Here is a 16,448-nt window from a genome sequence, read left to right as displayed (position 1 = left end):
TCCTCAAATTATAAGAACTTCTAAAATGCTTCTTTGGCTAGAAAGCACTTTGGGATGAACAAAGTTGCATTCATACCATGAAGTTAATCTTACTCACTAAAGCATGAATGATATTTTAAGTCTTATCTGCAAAAATAAACTTCAAAGTGGTAATCACACAAGTGGTCAACATCACATGGACTCTTGTCTATAAATGGATTGAATCAAGAAAATTGGCTTCTTGAATGAAGAAAGTTACTTTGGAAAATCTTAATGCTTTTAACTGTCTCCTACCTAAGACTTAATGAGAAGTCTGTAATGTCTTTCCTCCCCATATGTTGTATTGCAGATACATCCTCTCGACAATTCCGACCAGTGTTCCTCTTGCCCCACTGTCAGATGAAGAGGCTGATGCCATGATCCAGGCAGCAGACATAGACGGAGATGGGAGAATTAACTACAAAGGTATGACTTACAGTTTAGGGAGGTCGGGTAGCTCTGTTGGCTGCACGGCTGGTTTGTGATGCATAATAACACCAACAGCGCAGGTTCAATTCCTGATTCCGCTAAGGTTGCCATGAAGGACCCTCCTTTTCAACTTCTCCCCTTGCCTGAGGCGTGGTGGCTCTCGGGTTAAAACCCATCTGACGAGAGAGTGGCCCAATGGTCTGGCATGACTATAGCAATTTGCAGCTTGCAAACATGTTATTTTCACAATGTTGTGCAGTGTCTGTGAAATAAAAGATACCTCAAAAGGATTCCACGAGGAAGGTGGAGCAATTCCCAATCTATGATGAATAGATCAGCCTGGATTACAAAACTGGTGTCTGTCTTGCCAGGATTATCAATCCTCAAGAATTAACCTGGAGTCTATGAAAAGATAAACCAGGGTGAAAAATACTGTTTTTATGACATTTTCTTCAAATAATTTTGTTTGAATCATAAAAATATTGCAGATGAATAAATAATAGAAACCTACAAAATAGGAACAGGAGTAAGCCATTCACCCTTTCAAACCATTCAAAATGATCATAATTGATCATCCAACTCTGTCCCCTGTTGCTGTTTTCTCCCTAAACCTTTTGATCCCTTTAGCTCTAGGAAGTTTATTCAACTCCTTGAAAAATTCACTGTTTTCGTCTCAACTACTTTCCGTGACAGAAAATTCCGCAGGTTCACCACTCTTGGGGTGAAAGAAATTCTCCTTATCTCGGTCCTAAATGATCTACCCTGTACCTTAAACTGTGACCCTTACAATTCCATTAATTTTTTAATTTATTTGTTTTTACTCAGACAAGTTTCAGTTCCATACTCTCGCTGGACTCTTGGATCTTAGTTATTTTAGGGACACTTGCATTTTCCATTTTGCAAATTCACATTTCTCTGTTGCCTAATATTATAAATTCTCCCATATCTACCTGTAATGGGCACATATATGTCTTTGTTAACATTTTCCTCTTTACATAAGAATGGAAACCTTTAAATTATTTTTATGTTTCTTAATATTTTATATTTATATTGTATTCTCTCTTTTTAAATTAATTTCTTAGTCCTTTTTTGCTGGTTTTTAAAATTCTCCCAATCTTCAGGCTTGCAACTTCTTTGGCAACTTTATAAACATTCTATTCAGTTCCTAATCTTGGTCAGTCTGAAGCCTCAGCTCTGTAATGACAATTAAACCATACCCTTTTGTTTCACTGTTTGACTCTGCATACAATATCGTTGTACACCTGTCCTAATGTCACCTTGTGTCAGTTCTTATCTGATGAAGCTCCTGTAAAACAATTTTGTGTGTTTTCCCCTGTTAAAGGCACTCCCTAAATGTAAGGTGTCCAGCAACTGTTGAGAGAATTCTTTCCTTAGCCTTCAACCAGATTCAGTAACTTAAACACCAGCAATATTTCTTACTTCAAAACAATTGTTAATTAGCGTTTCACGTGATATACAACGCATTTTGTCCCGTTTCTGAAACCATCTGTGCAGGGAACCTTTAGTGGTAAAGCGTCAGACTGACCCATCCAAGCATTTTTCCATCCCTGGTCCTGACACGGAGGTAGAGTTCCAACTGAATGAAAGACCTCTTTTAGAATGTGTTTCTATGCCTCACTCTATACACCACTACCCAGTGTTTTATGATCCCCCGTTTCATTGAATAAGGAAGAGGAATCTTTTCCATACCAAAACTTTATGATTCTGGGGAGGCAGTGGCACAGTGAAATGCCAGTACATTAGTAATTCAGAACCTCAAAATAACCATAGAATCCTTATAGTGCAGAAGCACTGAATATTGAATAAACATGAGAGATAAAGAAAATTATTCATGTTGATAGGGTGAGATTAAAAGGAATGGGAGGAAGTTCACCTGGAGTTAACATCAATAGGCTAATGGCCTGTTTCATAGAATCCCTCCAGTGTGAAACAGGCCATTCAGCCCATCGAGTCCACATTGACCCTCTGAAGATCATCCCACCCAGACCCACTCCCTTCCCTATCCCTGTAACCCTGCGTATCCCAAGACTAATCCACCTAGTCTGCACATCCCTGGACACTATAGGGCAATTTAGCATGGTCAATCCACCCTAACCTGCACATCTTTGGACTGTGGGAGGAAACCAGAGCACCCGGAGGAAACCCATGTAGACATGGGGTGAAAGTGCAAACTCCACACAGACAGTCGCCCAAAACCGGGATTCCTGGCGCCGTGAGGCAGCAGTGCTAACCACTGAGCCACCGTGCCACCCCAATGCTCTAAGGACATGGATTTGAACGCCCACCTGTGGCAGGTGGTGAAATTTGGATTCAATAAGAAACCGGAATAAAAAGCTAGCCCAAATGATAACCACGTAACCAACACTGATTGGTGCCTTTAAAAAAAGACCCAAATGGTTCACATCACTAATGCCCTTCAGGAAAGGAAATCTGCCATCCTTACCTGGTCTGGCCTACATGCGACTCCAAATCCACAGCAATGTAGTTGGATTGTAACTGCCTTCTGGGTAATTAGGGATGGATAATAAATATCAGCCCAGTTAGCTACGCCCACAACCCATGAACAAATTACAGAATTAATATTGCAGTAATCTCTCCCCTTCTTTATCATCCCTAATCATCCCCAAAACTGGGTACATGGATTCTCATGTATTAATAACCCATGCCTACTGACTGCAAAACACGCAACAAACCAATTTCAATGCTGCTTGCTTGCTGCCTTTTCATTTTCAGCATGAATCGTAATTGTTGATTTGCTGGATACCTGGGGGTGGGGGTGGGGGCTGGGTGCTGGGGGGAACGCCAGTGTCATGAGTGACTGAGTTGCCAGTTAAAGCAAAGCCATGCTCCTTAAAGATAGACTTTCAATTTTTAAACGGGTGGTACATTGTGTCAGGAGCAGGCCGTTAGAATCCGGTTGGAACTGGCTCGGACTGGGAAAGACAGAAGAGTGGAACAGCATGGGCGAGAGCGCGAGTGGTCTCCTGGAATTTTCACACACTGTACAGGGGAAAGTGGGGAAGGGAGGAAAAGAAGAAGAAAATAAAGAAGAAAGGTTGGACAGATTGGTGTAGCTTCTATTTGAGTTTAGAAAAATGAGAGGTGATTTTATCTTGGCAGGCTGGAATCTAAAAGAATGTTTCCCCTTCTGGAAAAGACTAAATTAGGGGACATGGTTTCAAAAACAGGGGGTCTAGCATTTAAGACAGAGATTGGGAAAATCTTTTGTCCTGAGAGTGTCATTGGTCCGTGGACTTAACCTACACAGCGTAGTGGAGAGTGGGTCAGTGAATATCCCAAAGGCGATGGTTAATCAAACAAGGAGTTAAAAGAATTGTTTGAGAGATAGGAGGAACTGCAGGTGCTGGAGTATCTGAGATAACAAGGTGCAGGGCTGGATGAACACAGCAGGTCAAGCAGCATCATAGGAGCAGGAAAGCTGACGTTTCGGGCCTAGACCCTTCATCAGAAATGGGGGAGGGAAAGGGGGTTCTGAAATAAATAGGGAGAGAGGGGGAGGTGGACAGAAGATGGATAGAGGAGAAGATAGGTGGAGAGAAGACAGACAGATCAAAGAGGCAGGGATGGAGCCAGTAAAGGTGAGTGTAGGTAGGGAGTTAGGGAGGGGATAGGTCAGTCCAGGGAGGACAGACAGGTCAAGGGGGCGGGATGAGGTTAGTAGGTAGGAGATGGGGGTGGGGCTTGAGGTGGGAGGAGGGGATAGGTGGGAGGAAGGACAGGTTAGGGAGGTGGGGACAAGCTGGGCTGGTTTTGGGATGCGGTAGGGGGAGGGGAGATTTTGAAGCTTGTGAAGTCCACATTGATACCATTGGGCTGCAGGGTTCCCAAGCGAAATATGAGGTGCTGTTCCTTCAACTTTCGGGTGGCATTGTTGTGGCACTGCAGGAGGCCCAGGATGGACATGTCGTCTGAGGAATGGGAGGGGGAGTTGAAATGGTTCGCGACTGGGAGGTGCAGTTGTTTAGTAGGTGTCCCACAAAGCGGTCCCCAAGCCTCTGCTTGGTTTCCCCGACGTAGGCCACAACAGGAACAGCGGACACAATATACCACATTAGCAGATGTGCAGGTGAACATCTGCTTGATGTGGAAAGTCTTCTTGGGACCTTGGACAGGAGTGAGGGGGGAGGTGTAGGGGCAGGTGTAGCACTTCCTGCGGTTGCAGGGAAAAGTGCCGGGTGTGGTGGGGCTGGAGGGGATTGTGGAGCGGACAAGGGAGTCCCGGAGAGAGTGGTCCCTCCAGAAAGCAGATAAGGGTGGGGAGGGAAAAATGTCTTTGGTGGTGGGGTCGGATTGCAGATTGCAGAAGTGTCGGAGGATGATGCGTTGGATCCGGAGGTTGGTGGGGTGGTACATGAGGACGAGGGGGATTCTGTTTTGGTTGTTATTGCGGGGAGGGGGTGTGAGGGATGAGTTGCGGGAAATGTGGGAGACACGGTCGAGGGCGTTCTTGACCACTGAGGGGGTGAAGTTGCGGTCCTTGAAAAACGAGGACATCTGAGATGTTCGGGAGTGGAATGCCTCATCCTGGGAGCAGATGCGGCGGAGGCGAAGGAATTGGGAATAGGGGATGGCATTTTTGCAGGAAGATGGGTGGGAGGAGGTATATTCTCGGTAGCTGCAGGAGTCGGTGGGCTTGAAATGGATATCGGTTTCCAGGTGGTTGCCAGAGATGGAAACAGAGAGGTCCAAGAAGGAGAGAGAGGTATCAGAGATGGTCCAGGTTAACTTAAGGTTGGGGTGGAAGGTGTTGGTGAAGTGGATGAAGTGTTCGAGCTCCTCATGGGAGCATGAGGCGGCGCCGATACAGTCATCAAAGTAACGGAGTGAGAGGTGGGGTTTAGGGCCAGTGTAGCTACGGAAGAGGGATTGTTCCACGTAACCTACAAAGAGGCAGACATAGCTTGGGCCCATGTGGGTACCCATGGCCACCCCCTTTTTCTGTAGGAAGTGGGAGGAATTGAAAGAGAAGGTGTTGAGGGTGAGGACGAGTTCGGCTAAGCGGATGAGGGTGTCAGTGGAGGGGGACTGGTCGGGCCTGCGGGACAGGAAGAAGCGGAGGGCCTTTAGGCCATCTGCATGGGGAATGCAGGTGTATAGGGACTGGACACCCATGGTAAAGATGAGGTGTTGGGGTGTTGGGGACCAGGGAATTGGAAGTTTTGGAGGAGGTGGAGGGCATGTGTGGTGTCACGGACGTAGGTAGGGAGTTCCTGGACCAAGGGGGAGAAAATGGAGTCGAGATAGGTGGAGATAAGTTCGGTGGGGCAGGAGCAGGCGGAGACAATGGGTCGACCAGGGCAGTCAGGTTTGTGGATTTTGGGAAGGAGATAGAAGCGGGCGGTGCGGGTTTGGGGGATGATGAGGTTGGAGGCTGTGGATGGGAGGTCACCTGAGGTGATGAGGTTATGGATGGTTTGGGAGATGATGGTTTGGTGGTCGGGGGTGGGATCATGATCAAGGGGGTGGTAGGAGGAGGTGTCGGAGAGTTGGCGTCTGGCCTTGACGATGTAGAGGTCAGTGCGCCATACTACAACTGCGCCTCCCTTGTCCGCGGGTTTTATGGTGAGGTTGGGATTGGAGCGGAGGGAGCGGAGGGCTGCACGTTCTGCAGGGGAGAGGTTGGAGTGGGTGAGAGGGGTGGAGAGGTTGAGGCGAATGATGTCACGACGGCAGTTGGAGATGAAGAGGTCGAGGGAGGGTAGGAGGCCTTGGGGTGGTGTCCAGGAGGAGGGGGTGTGTTGGAGGTGGGAGACGGGGTCAGTAGAGGGAGGGTTAGGCTCACGGTTAAAGAAGTAAGCGTGGAGGCGGAGGCGGCGGAAAAACTGTTCAACGTCCAAGCGTCTAACTTCACAAGCTTCAAAATCTCCCCTCCCCCTACCGCACCCCAAAACCAGCCCAGCTCGTCCCCACCTCCCTAACCTGTCCTTCCTCCCACCTATCCCCTCCTCCCACCTCAAGCCCCACCCCCATCTCCTACCTACTAACCTCATCCCACCCCCTTGACCTGTCCGTCCTCCCTGGACTGACCTATCCCCTCCCTAACTCCCCACCTACACTCACCTTTACTGGCTCCAACCCGCCTCTTCGACCTGTCTGTTTCCTCTCCACCTATCCTCTCCTCTATCCATCTTCTATCTGCCTCCCCCTCTCTCCCTATTTATTTCAGAACCCCCTTCCCCTCCCCCATTTCTGAAGAAGGGTCTAGGCCCGAAACGTCAGCTTTCCTGCTCCTCTGATGCTGCTTGGCCTGCTGTGTTCATCCAGCTCTACACCTTGTTATCAAGGAGTTAAAGGACATTGACACAATGTATAAAAACCGAAAGAACTGCGGATGCTGTAAATCAGGAACAAAAACAGAAGCTCAGCAGGTCTGGCTGCATTCGTGAAGAAAAAAATCAGAATTAACCTTCGGGTCCTGTGACCGCTCCTCAGAATTGATAATAGCTGGGAAAACGTTGGTTTACATACAGAAAATAGGAAGGGGGTTGGGGTAGGGAGTAAACGATAAGATAGAGCCCAAAGAGAGGAAAGACCAGTTGGACAGACAAAGGAGTTGATAATGATCTGGCTGGGAGGGTGAGTAGCTGTTAATGGGGACTGTAAGTGACTGACAATAGGTAATGTGTAATGGCAGGCTATGTGGTAACAAGGCCTGGTGTGTGGGGTAGGGGGCTAGGACATGGGAGAGTTTAGACCCTAAAATTATTGAACCCAATATTGAATCTGGAGGGCTGCAGGGTCCCCAAGTGGACAATGAGGTGTTGTTCCTCCATCTTGCGTTGAGCTTCGCTGGAACACTGCAGCAAGCCAGAGACAGAGATGTTGGCCAGGGAACAGGGTGGTGTGTTAAAGTGCCATGCATTGGGTAGCTCAGGGTCTTTTTTGTGAGCAGAACGTAGATGTTCTGCGAAACGGTCACCCAGTCTATGCTTCATTTCCCCAAAGTAGACAAATCCACATTGTGAGTAGCGAATGCAGTAGACTAGATTCTGGGGAGAAAAACAAAGTTGCTGGAACTTTGTTTTTGTTCCTGATTTATAGCATCCGCAGTTCTTTTGGTTTTTATTTAGATTCTGGGAAGTGCAGGTGAAGTGTTGCTTCACCTGGAAGGTATGTTTGGGCCCTTGGATACTGGGGAGGGAGGAAGTAAATGGGCAGGTGTTGCACCTTCGCCGGTTACAGGGAAAGGTGCCATAGGGCTGTGATGGTGGTGGGTGGGGGGTGGGGGTGGTGTTCGGGGTGAAGGAAGTGTGGACCAGGGTGTCCCAGAGGAACAGTCCCTGCGTAAGGCGGGCAAGGGAGAGGAGGGGAATATGTGTCTAGTGGTGGCGGAAGTGGCCTTTGATGATCTTCTGGTTGTGGATGCTGGTGGGATGGTAGGTAAGGACATGGGGAACCCTATCGCTGTTGCGGGAGGGAAGAGGAGGGGGTGAGGGCGAAAGTGCGGGCGATGGGTCGGACCTGGTTGAGGGCCCAGTCAACAACGGAGCTGGGGAATCCTCGGGTGAGGAAGAAATTGGACATTTCAGAGGCTCCCTTGTCAAAGTTGGCCTCATCTGAACATATACGACAGAGACGGAGGAAGTGAGAGAATGGGATGGAGTCTTTACAGGAAACGGGGTATGAGGATGTATAGTCCAGGTAGCTGTGGGAATTGATGGGGTTATAGTGGATTTTAGTGACCAATCTATCCCCAGAAATGGAAACAGAGATGTCGAGGAAGGGAAGGGAGGAGTCAGAGATAGACCAAGTGAAAGTGAGGGCAGGGTGGAAATTGGAAGTGAAATCAATGAACTTTTCCAATTCTGGACGAGAGAGGGAAGCAGCACCAATGACATCATTGATATATCAGAGAAAGAGTTGTGGGTGGGGACCAGAATTGGACTGGAACAAGAAATGTTCCACATACCCCATGGAGAGACAGGCATAACTAAGGCCCATGCGGGTACCCATGGCCAACCTTCTGACCTGAAGTGAATGAGAGGAGTTAAAAGAGAAGTTGATGAGGGTGGGAACGAGCTCGGCCAAGTGGATGTATAGAATGTACACAACGTAGAGTTGAGGCCCTAGTCAACTATGATTTTATCAGATAATAGAGCAGGCTTGAGGGGCCTGAACTGAGGAAGGGTCACACCCAAAATGTTAACTCTGATTTCTCTCCACAGATGCTGCCAGACCTGCTGAGTTTTCCTGGAAATTTCTATTTTAGTTTCTGATTTGCAGCATCTGCAGTTCTTTCGGTTTTCATTTAGTGAATAACTGATGATCCCTTTGGACAGCATTGATGTGGGGTCTGTCCTTTGGTTGAATGTGTGCTTAACTGTATAAAGTTAAGTGGGTTAAGGCTTGATCCCCAAAGTGTCAGACCAGCATGAGACATTGACTGAAGTTGTGATCTGTCTGTACGGCAAACATCCAGCATTATTCACTGCTCCTGTGCTCACTAAAATAACGACATGCAGTGAAATTGTGTCTGAGTTCCACAGACACCCAAAGAACTCCTGTGGCACCCGGGCAATAAGCACCATCATTCTGAATTTTGCTCCATAAGTATGTTAGCGCTAACAGTCCATTTAGTTCAATATTTTCCATCAAGTGTAAAACACTGAATAATTTGCTTGCGCCTATCTTCACAAAACAATGGCTTCGAGTCTGAAATTCAACAATGACTTATAATTGTCTAATGCATCTTTTTGGAATTATAGTGATTGGGATGTGGGCCAGGTGGCTCTCATTGAGCATGAGATCCCCGATTGAGACTGTTAACCTGGGCTGACAAATATAAACAAGAGCCTCAGGTCTTCTCCTCATTCTCGGGTATGGTTCTGAGCGAGCTGGTCAGAGTCCATGTACTGGGCACATGTAAATAAAGGGTGGATTGTTGACAGGGTAAAGTCCTCTGTGCAGTTATTTCAGAAATGTTAGGTGTATTTTAGAGAAGAACGGACTCCTGCCATAGTGTACTGAGGGATGGGAATCAGTATAAAGCTTGCTGTGCTGCATGCAGCAGAGAATGTTTTAACATGAAGAGGAAAAGGAAATTGTAAACATAATGTGGAATTGTAAGTATAGGAAGGTACCTGAGAATGCTACATAGTGCACTGAAAAATGCTGATTGCCTTGCACTTCAAATGATTATGTGTGATCCTTTTCCAAATTTTATGAATAAAGTAGATGTTTTTGGTAATGATGATGATAACAACCCTCAGTTATAATTGAATGAGAATGCACAACTTAAATCAGCATAAGATTTCCACTCATGTTTCATTCTTTCTTCTAGAATTTGAAGCTATGGTTAAAGAAGAAAAGATGCCCAGAAAAAAGTAGAAGAGAAGAAATGAAACATGGCCACTTTTAAACAGTGAAGTTGCACATTGCACAGAGCTTTGCATTGACTAGGGTGTTATTAAAGCTTCTGCAAGCTCTTTGAAACTCTTACCTCCCAGACTTATCTTACAGGAAATACCAATGTACACATTGAAAAGGAAATTCTTTAATTTAAATATAATACAACCTAGGGCAGAAAGGACAAAACCTGTTTGGCATAACAGATTAAAACCAGATGGGGAGTTTGGAATTTTTTTTGGAAGGTGGGGATAGGGGGCATTGGGATGCAGGGGTTGACGTTATTTACCCAAATCTACTGATGGTGCAATTACTGTGCTTTGAAAAAGTTGAAGGTCTGAGAGCTGGGTCATTACTGCTGTTGTTTGCTTTGCGGTTTACATCCATGGCATACCTGTGTATTCCTAAATGTACCTGCATGGGAGCTGATGGGGGATAAAAACTCGATTCTCTACTGCTCTGTTTCCTCTCACTGAAATCACTGAGCTTTGCCATTCAGCAACCTCTACAACTTGTATGGTGATTTATTTTTGAGAATGTCTTCATTTCCTGAATGAATAAAACAGTTACGTTGCTACCAGGAGCATGTAGACTCCTAATTCATACAAAACTACATTGGTTTGAAGATGGAATTTATGGGAGCCTACATGGTCAGTTTCCTGTCCCAAAGAAATATTTGAACCACTGCAAAGTTACAGTCAATCCACTGGCCTAGATGCATTCTCAACTTACTGACCTTTAAAAGCAATCACCATCTTGATCTGCACTATGCTAAGAATCTCAAATGGTGAATTTGGAAGCAAATTAAAATTTGCAAAGTAACATAGAGTTCATTTAATTGCAAGCCTTTTCTTTTCAACTTTGCTGGTTTGTCAAAAGTCAGTAATGAACTTGCCTGTATTCAGAGTGATCATCGATTTGTTCAGGTGGGACTGCAGTGATTGTACTGAGGTCAACCAGGTAGACCTCATAGAATATGAGTTCCCTGATTGGGGCTGTTAATCTGGCCCAATCAGGGAGCCCTGGCTGACAGAAATAAACAAAAGTGTCAGGCATTCTGTTCACCCTGAGAGCTGGCCCTAATAAAACCGCATTAATATCAAGGGCTCTCCAAGTGTAAGTAAAGGGTGACTTGGTGATGGGATGCTGGCTGCTGTGGAGTTATTTCAGGGAACCGTTAGTAACTATTTGCCCCCTCAACCACTGATTTGTGTAGACCTCTTCCATCATTGTGTGAACTCTGGAGGCAAAATGTTTTGGGATCCACTTGGAGAGACAGCTCAGAGAATTCTGAGAGGATATGCTTCCACACTGGAAATGTTAATAGTATGTAGGGGAGAACATCAGTCTTCCTGATTTACAGTGAGTCAATTCATTAATTAAATGGGATAGCGTATAGCTACTTTGCGAACAAAATTCTACAACTCTGACCATTACTCTGCAAAAATTTAAATGAGTGTGTTTTATGAAGTATTTTTTTTTAATGGTATTTAATTGTTATCCCTTAGCAGATGTAAATCCACAACAAGTGAGTATGTAAAATATACCAATTTGTATTTAGCAGTACAGAACTGAGAAGGAAATAATGGAATCCAGTTGCAGTAGGGCATTGCAGTGCTTTGCTGGTTCCTGTGCCTTGGAGAACTTGGGAAAGGGTTTCTTCTTAGTAGCATGAAGGGTTGATTGGGAGCTGCTACCACTGGGGGAGGAATACATTCATTTTGCATCCTTTTTGAGGGATGGGCATTTTGCAAAATGGTGGAGAGGGGGTTCTTATTAGGTCAGCAGGACAGGAAGTTGAGGTATGAGTTTTGGGTCATTGATGAATTTCTGGTATCCGTCAGCAGGGAACTAGAGGTAAGGAACATGGAAGCTATCCAGATCGCAACGCTCAACTTCACAAAACTTTCAAAGGAGTAAGTGCAAATATAAATTGCGGCATTTTGTGATCAGTTCCTCAAGTGTTTGTGTATATTTCTCAAACTATCCATCTTTTCCCAACTGCTTTTTTCTGTTTCTGTCTTGTGCATCAGTAAGTGGAATATTTACATTTCCTAATAAGCAACAGAACATTGGGTACAATCTTTCTGAATTTAAATTTCTTTTATTTATACAAGAGTTCAAACTAGCACGAAGCAAGATATTCTGTCACTACTTTCTCCCACCCGCCATTGGTTTGGTGCAATGTTTTCTCTAGTCAGATAATTATCCAATTTCCTATTGAAAGCTATTATTAAATCAGTCTCCACCAAACTCTCACTGTGTAAAGACTTTTTTTCCTCATGTCATTTTTTTCAGCCTTCATCTTAAATCAGTACTTATTGTTCCTATTGGCAAAGGTGTCAAAAAGCAATCTCTTTCTACCTACTCTACTCAGACCTCACATAACTTTGAACACCTCTATCAAATCCCATTTCAGCCTCCGCTTTTCAGCAGAAGATTGGTCCAACTTCTGAGATTCATTCATGTGATCAAAGTCTCTCATCACTGCAGCCATTTTTTCTGTTTCTTAACCCTCTAATACCTTTACCTCTTTCCTAAATGGTGGTGCCCAGAACTATGCGTCAAGATAAAATCTGGTGGAGCAGGCTTGAAGGGCTGAATGGTCCACTTTTGCTCCTATTTCATGTGTTTATTCAGAATATTCAACAGACCCAGCAGAGGTGGCAGCACAGTGGTATACAACTGGGGAAAGTTGCCCTGGGAGTCTTCAATATTGTCTCTGGGCCCCAGGAGTATCATGGTTTCAGGTTAAACATTGACAAAGAAATCTCCTGCTGATTACCATGTATCATCGTCCCTTGGCTGATGAATCAGTACTCCTTCACACTGAGGGTGGCAAGGGCACAAAATGTACTCTGGTGGGGGGATTTCACTGTCCACAGCTTGACTTTTACTGCTACTGCCAATCAGGTCATAGAGGATATAACTGCTAGACTGGGTCTATTGCAGGTGTTGAGGGAACCAACAAGTGGGAACAACATACTTGATCTCATCCTTACCAATCTGCCAGCTGCAGATCTATCTGTCCATAACAATATTGGTAAAAGAAACCCCACAGAGACGAAGTCCCACCTTCACATTGGAGGGTATCCTCACCGTGTTGTGTGGCACTAACAGTGTGCTAGTTGGGATAGACTTCAAACAGATCTACCAACTCAAGACTGGGCATCTATGAGGCACTGTGGGCCATCAACAGCAGCAGAATGGCACTTTAGCACAATCTGTAACCTCATGTCCTGGCATATGCCCCAGTCAACCATTACCATCAAGCCATGGGATCAACCCTGGTTCAATGGAGAGTGTATGATGCCATGCCAGGAGCAGCAACAGGCATACCAAAAATGAGATGTCAACCTGGTGAAGGTACCAATCAAGACTACTTCTAAAAGACTTCAAATAAAACTACTACCAAAACAAGACTACTTGCGTGCTAAACGGTATAAGCAGCAAGTGAAAGACAGAGCTAAGCGATCCCACAACCAATAGATCAGATCTAAGCTCTGCAGTCCTGCCACACCCAGTCGTGAATGGTGGTGCACAATTAAACAACTCACCAGAGGCTCCTCAAATATCCCCATCCTCAAGGATGATGGAGCCCAGCACATCAGTGCAAAAGGCTAAAGCTTTTGTAGCAATCTGGGTGCTCAGCAGCATTTTAAATGTGACAAGGCTACAGTCTTTCAATAGACATCTACTCAGTGGTGAGTTGTTCAGGGAATGGCACATGGTAACATGGGGTTACTATCAGACAGGAGGAGTCTGATGAATTTTATAAGATATGGTGACAAATTTCATGAGGTCTCATGGTAAAGGACCTGCCAATAACATTTGACACAGCTGGCACATATTTAAAATAGAACTGTTGTGAGGAAGGGTCACTGGACTCGAAACGTTAACTCTGAATTTTTTTCTTCACAGATGCTGCCAGACCCGCTGAGCTTTTCCATCAACTTCTGTTTTTATTCCTGATTTACAGCATCCACAGTTCTTTTGGTTTTTTTCTTTTAGTGGGTGATCAGGCTTTGGGGGGAGGACAGATCACTCAACATAATGTTGCAGTCTCTGACCTGCAGTTGTAGCCACAGTATCTATGTAGCTGGTCCAGTTAACCTTCTGGTCAATGGTACTAGATCTTGAAGCCGGGAAATTCAGCGATGGTAATACCATTGAACGATTCTTTCTTGTTGGAGATGTCTAGCGAATGGAATGCATACTGAAATGCAAAATACCACTTATCTGCCCAAGTCTGGAAGTGGTTCAGGTCTTGCTGCATGCAGCCACAGAGGTCATTATGAACAGAGTAGAGGTGGTGGATGAAATATTGACCTTTCTTTATTGATACTCCCACTGAGGAAGCACTGTTCATAACATGACATTTTAAATGATGCCAAGGAACACAATCACAAGAAGTTTTGGTGCCCATTGAAAATCTAAAATAGCCTCTAAACGTCATTGTGTCATTTTAAACTGCTTTACAAGCAACTTTACCAAAGATAGAGCAGGAAAAGTCAGCACTCAGAGCCCATATTTAGTCAATTTTGCAAAGGGGCTCTGTTGCCAGTGTAGTACAATTAATCCTGCCAAAGCTCTCTCTGTTCCACTATAGTTTCAAGTTTGTTATGATTTGATCTCTAACTGTTCGCCAACAATATTTCCTCCCAGTCCCCTGAATTGCAGCAGCTAGGTTCAGTTATTGCTAATGTTCCAGCACTTACTGACAGAAATGGATGGATGGTGTTGCTGTGCTGTCAATAATTCTCCTGTCAATGGTAAGCTAGAGTTTGGAGTTATCAACAGTGCCAGCCACTGCATTTTGTGGACAGCTTTCTCTCGAGATCAGATATTTCTTTTGGCACAAGGATTTGCCCTTTCCCCAGTAACAGTTTAAATAAAAAAGGATCTTCTAGTGTCTCATAGAAATGATGTCAGCATGCTGATTGAGCAATCAAGCACATTGACCTATTCTTACAGACAAGCAAGCAGGAAGTTAAAAGCACTGGATTTCTTCACTTATTTAAATTTACTGACAGCAAATTAACTGATTTCGACTGCTTAACTTCTATCTCAATCCAAACTTCAGAAAGAATATGCAAACTTTTATCAACATGTTCCAACAGCTTATCAATACAAAATAAACTTTAAGACCAGTGTGGGTGACAAGCCTTTATTATGAATTTGGTATCCTATTTAAAACCCTGTTACATCTCATTGAGGAAAGTGGAACTTTTTCAAGAGTTTTTATATTAACCGTTTAACAGTGGAATATTTTGTGAATTTGCTGTCTCTTAAAAGGTTTCTGAGTGGGAGTCAACAGCAAACTCTCCCAATATAAAATCACCAACTATGTTTTCTGGATTGCTGCGTAATTCTGCATATGCATAGACATTCAAAGTTTCTGTCAGTTTCAATGGAATAAAAGAAGCAAACATTGGCAGATTCCCCATCATTATCACAACAAAATCCAGACGATGGACTTCAGTGTCCCTAGGTAACAACTGTTTCCCTGAAATAGCTATAAAAGAAATTTCCCTCCAAACTAGGTCCACATGATCTTATATAGATTATATACATAAATATCCAAGAGACAGAAGTCTCATCGTGAAATCTACTCAAGGGAACAGATATACTCGTGAACATGCCTTAATACTTATGAAACACATTTTCACTTGTGACTTGACAAGATCCAAAATTAGAAAATGTACACACACACAAACGACACAGCGGCTCAAATGGTTAACACTGCTGCCTCACACAGTGGGAGTGGGATTTGATTCCAGACTCAGGTGACTATCTGTGCAGAGTTTGCACATTCTCCCCATGTCTGCATGGGTTTCCTCTGGGTGCTCTGGTTTCTTCCCACAGTTCAAAAATGTTCAGGTTAAGTGGATTGGCCATGCTAAATTGCCCCGTAGTGTCAAGGAATGTGAAGGTTGAGTGGATTAGTCATGGGAAATGCAGAGTTACAAGGACAGGGTAGGGATTGGATCTGGGTGGGATGCTCTTCAGAGGGTCAGTGCGGACTCAATGGGCTGAATGGCCTGCTTCCATTCTGTAGGGATTCTATCAAACAGGCCATTCAGCCCATTGATCTATGCTCCAGGTGAGCTTTCTCCCACTCCTTTTAATCTCACCCTATCAACATAAATTATTCCCTTAATCTCTCATGTCTATTCAACATTCCCTTGTACTAATGGAGTGGTGTACATCTTCAGTCACTGTATTCCTAGAATCATATCACACAGGAGGCCTTTCAGTCCATCATACTCAAGGCTGAAACATACGCAGCAATCTTCAGCCAGAAATGCCAAGTGAGAGCCTAGCAAAACTGGAATCAGGTGGGAAACGCTCTGCCAGTTGGAATCTTAATGGACACAAAGAAGGAAGACCAACTGTTGGAGGCCAGTCAGCTCAACTCCAGGGCATCTTTGCAGGAATTCCTCAGAATAGATGCCTTCTAAACCAACCTGTTCAGTGACATTATGACAAATCTCTGGAGCAGGTAGAACTTGAATCTGGGCCTCCAGGCTCAGGCAGGGACAATATCCAGGTTTGGGCTGAGAAGTTGCAAGTAACATTCATGTCAGGCAATGAATTCATCAACAAGACAGAAT

The 16,448-nt window shown here is 44.7% G+C and overlaps 2 protein-coding genes across 9 annotated transcripts in view; one reads left to right on the top strand and one right to left on the bottom strand.

The window, feature by feature from the left end:
- Window positions 1–10,399, top strand: part of LOC109939005 (parvalbumin-like EF-hand-containing protein) — a 23,196-nt gene extending 12,797 nt beyond the window's left edge. Inside the window, exons 3-4 of one of the 2 annotated variants that reach the window (XM_020537288.2) lie at window positions 329–444; window positions 9,770–10,399. In XM_020537288.2, coding sequence (XP_020392877.1) covers window positions 329–444; window positions 9,770–9,816 — 163 coding nt within the window. In that variant the 3' untranslated portion in view covers window positions 9,817–10,399. Of the gene's footprint in view, window positions 1–328; window positions 445–9,432; window positions 9,552–9,769 lie in introns of those variants that run through there. The other variant, XR_007264614.1, reaches the window with a different exon arrangement.
- A 4,586-nt stretch (window positions 10,400–14,985) lies between these two features.
- The window catches only part of st6galnac (ST6 (alpha-N-acetyl-neuraminyl-2,3-beta-galactosyl-1,3)-N-acetylgalactosaminide alpha-2,6-sialyltransferase), a 108,604-nt gene continuing 107,141 nt past the window's right edge, over window positions 14,986–16,448 (bottom strand). For all 7 annotated transcript variants that reach the window (XM_048610886.1, XM_048610888.1, XM_048610891.1 and 4 more), the window contains one exon: window positions 14,986–16,448. This exon is cut by the window's right edge and continues 3,283 nt beyond it. The gene's annotated coding sequence lies outside the window, so the exon portion shown is untranslated.

Source organism: Rhincodon typus, chromosome 23, assembly GCF_021869965.1.
Source record: "Rhincodon typus isolate 14 chromosome 23, sRhiTyp1.1, whole genome shotgun sequence".
NCBI lineage: Eukaryota > Metazoa > Chordata > Chondrichthyes > Orectolobiformes > Rhincodontidae > Rhincodon > Rhincodon typus.
This window is presented reverse-complemented; position numbering and strand designations above follow the sequence as displayed.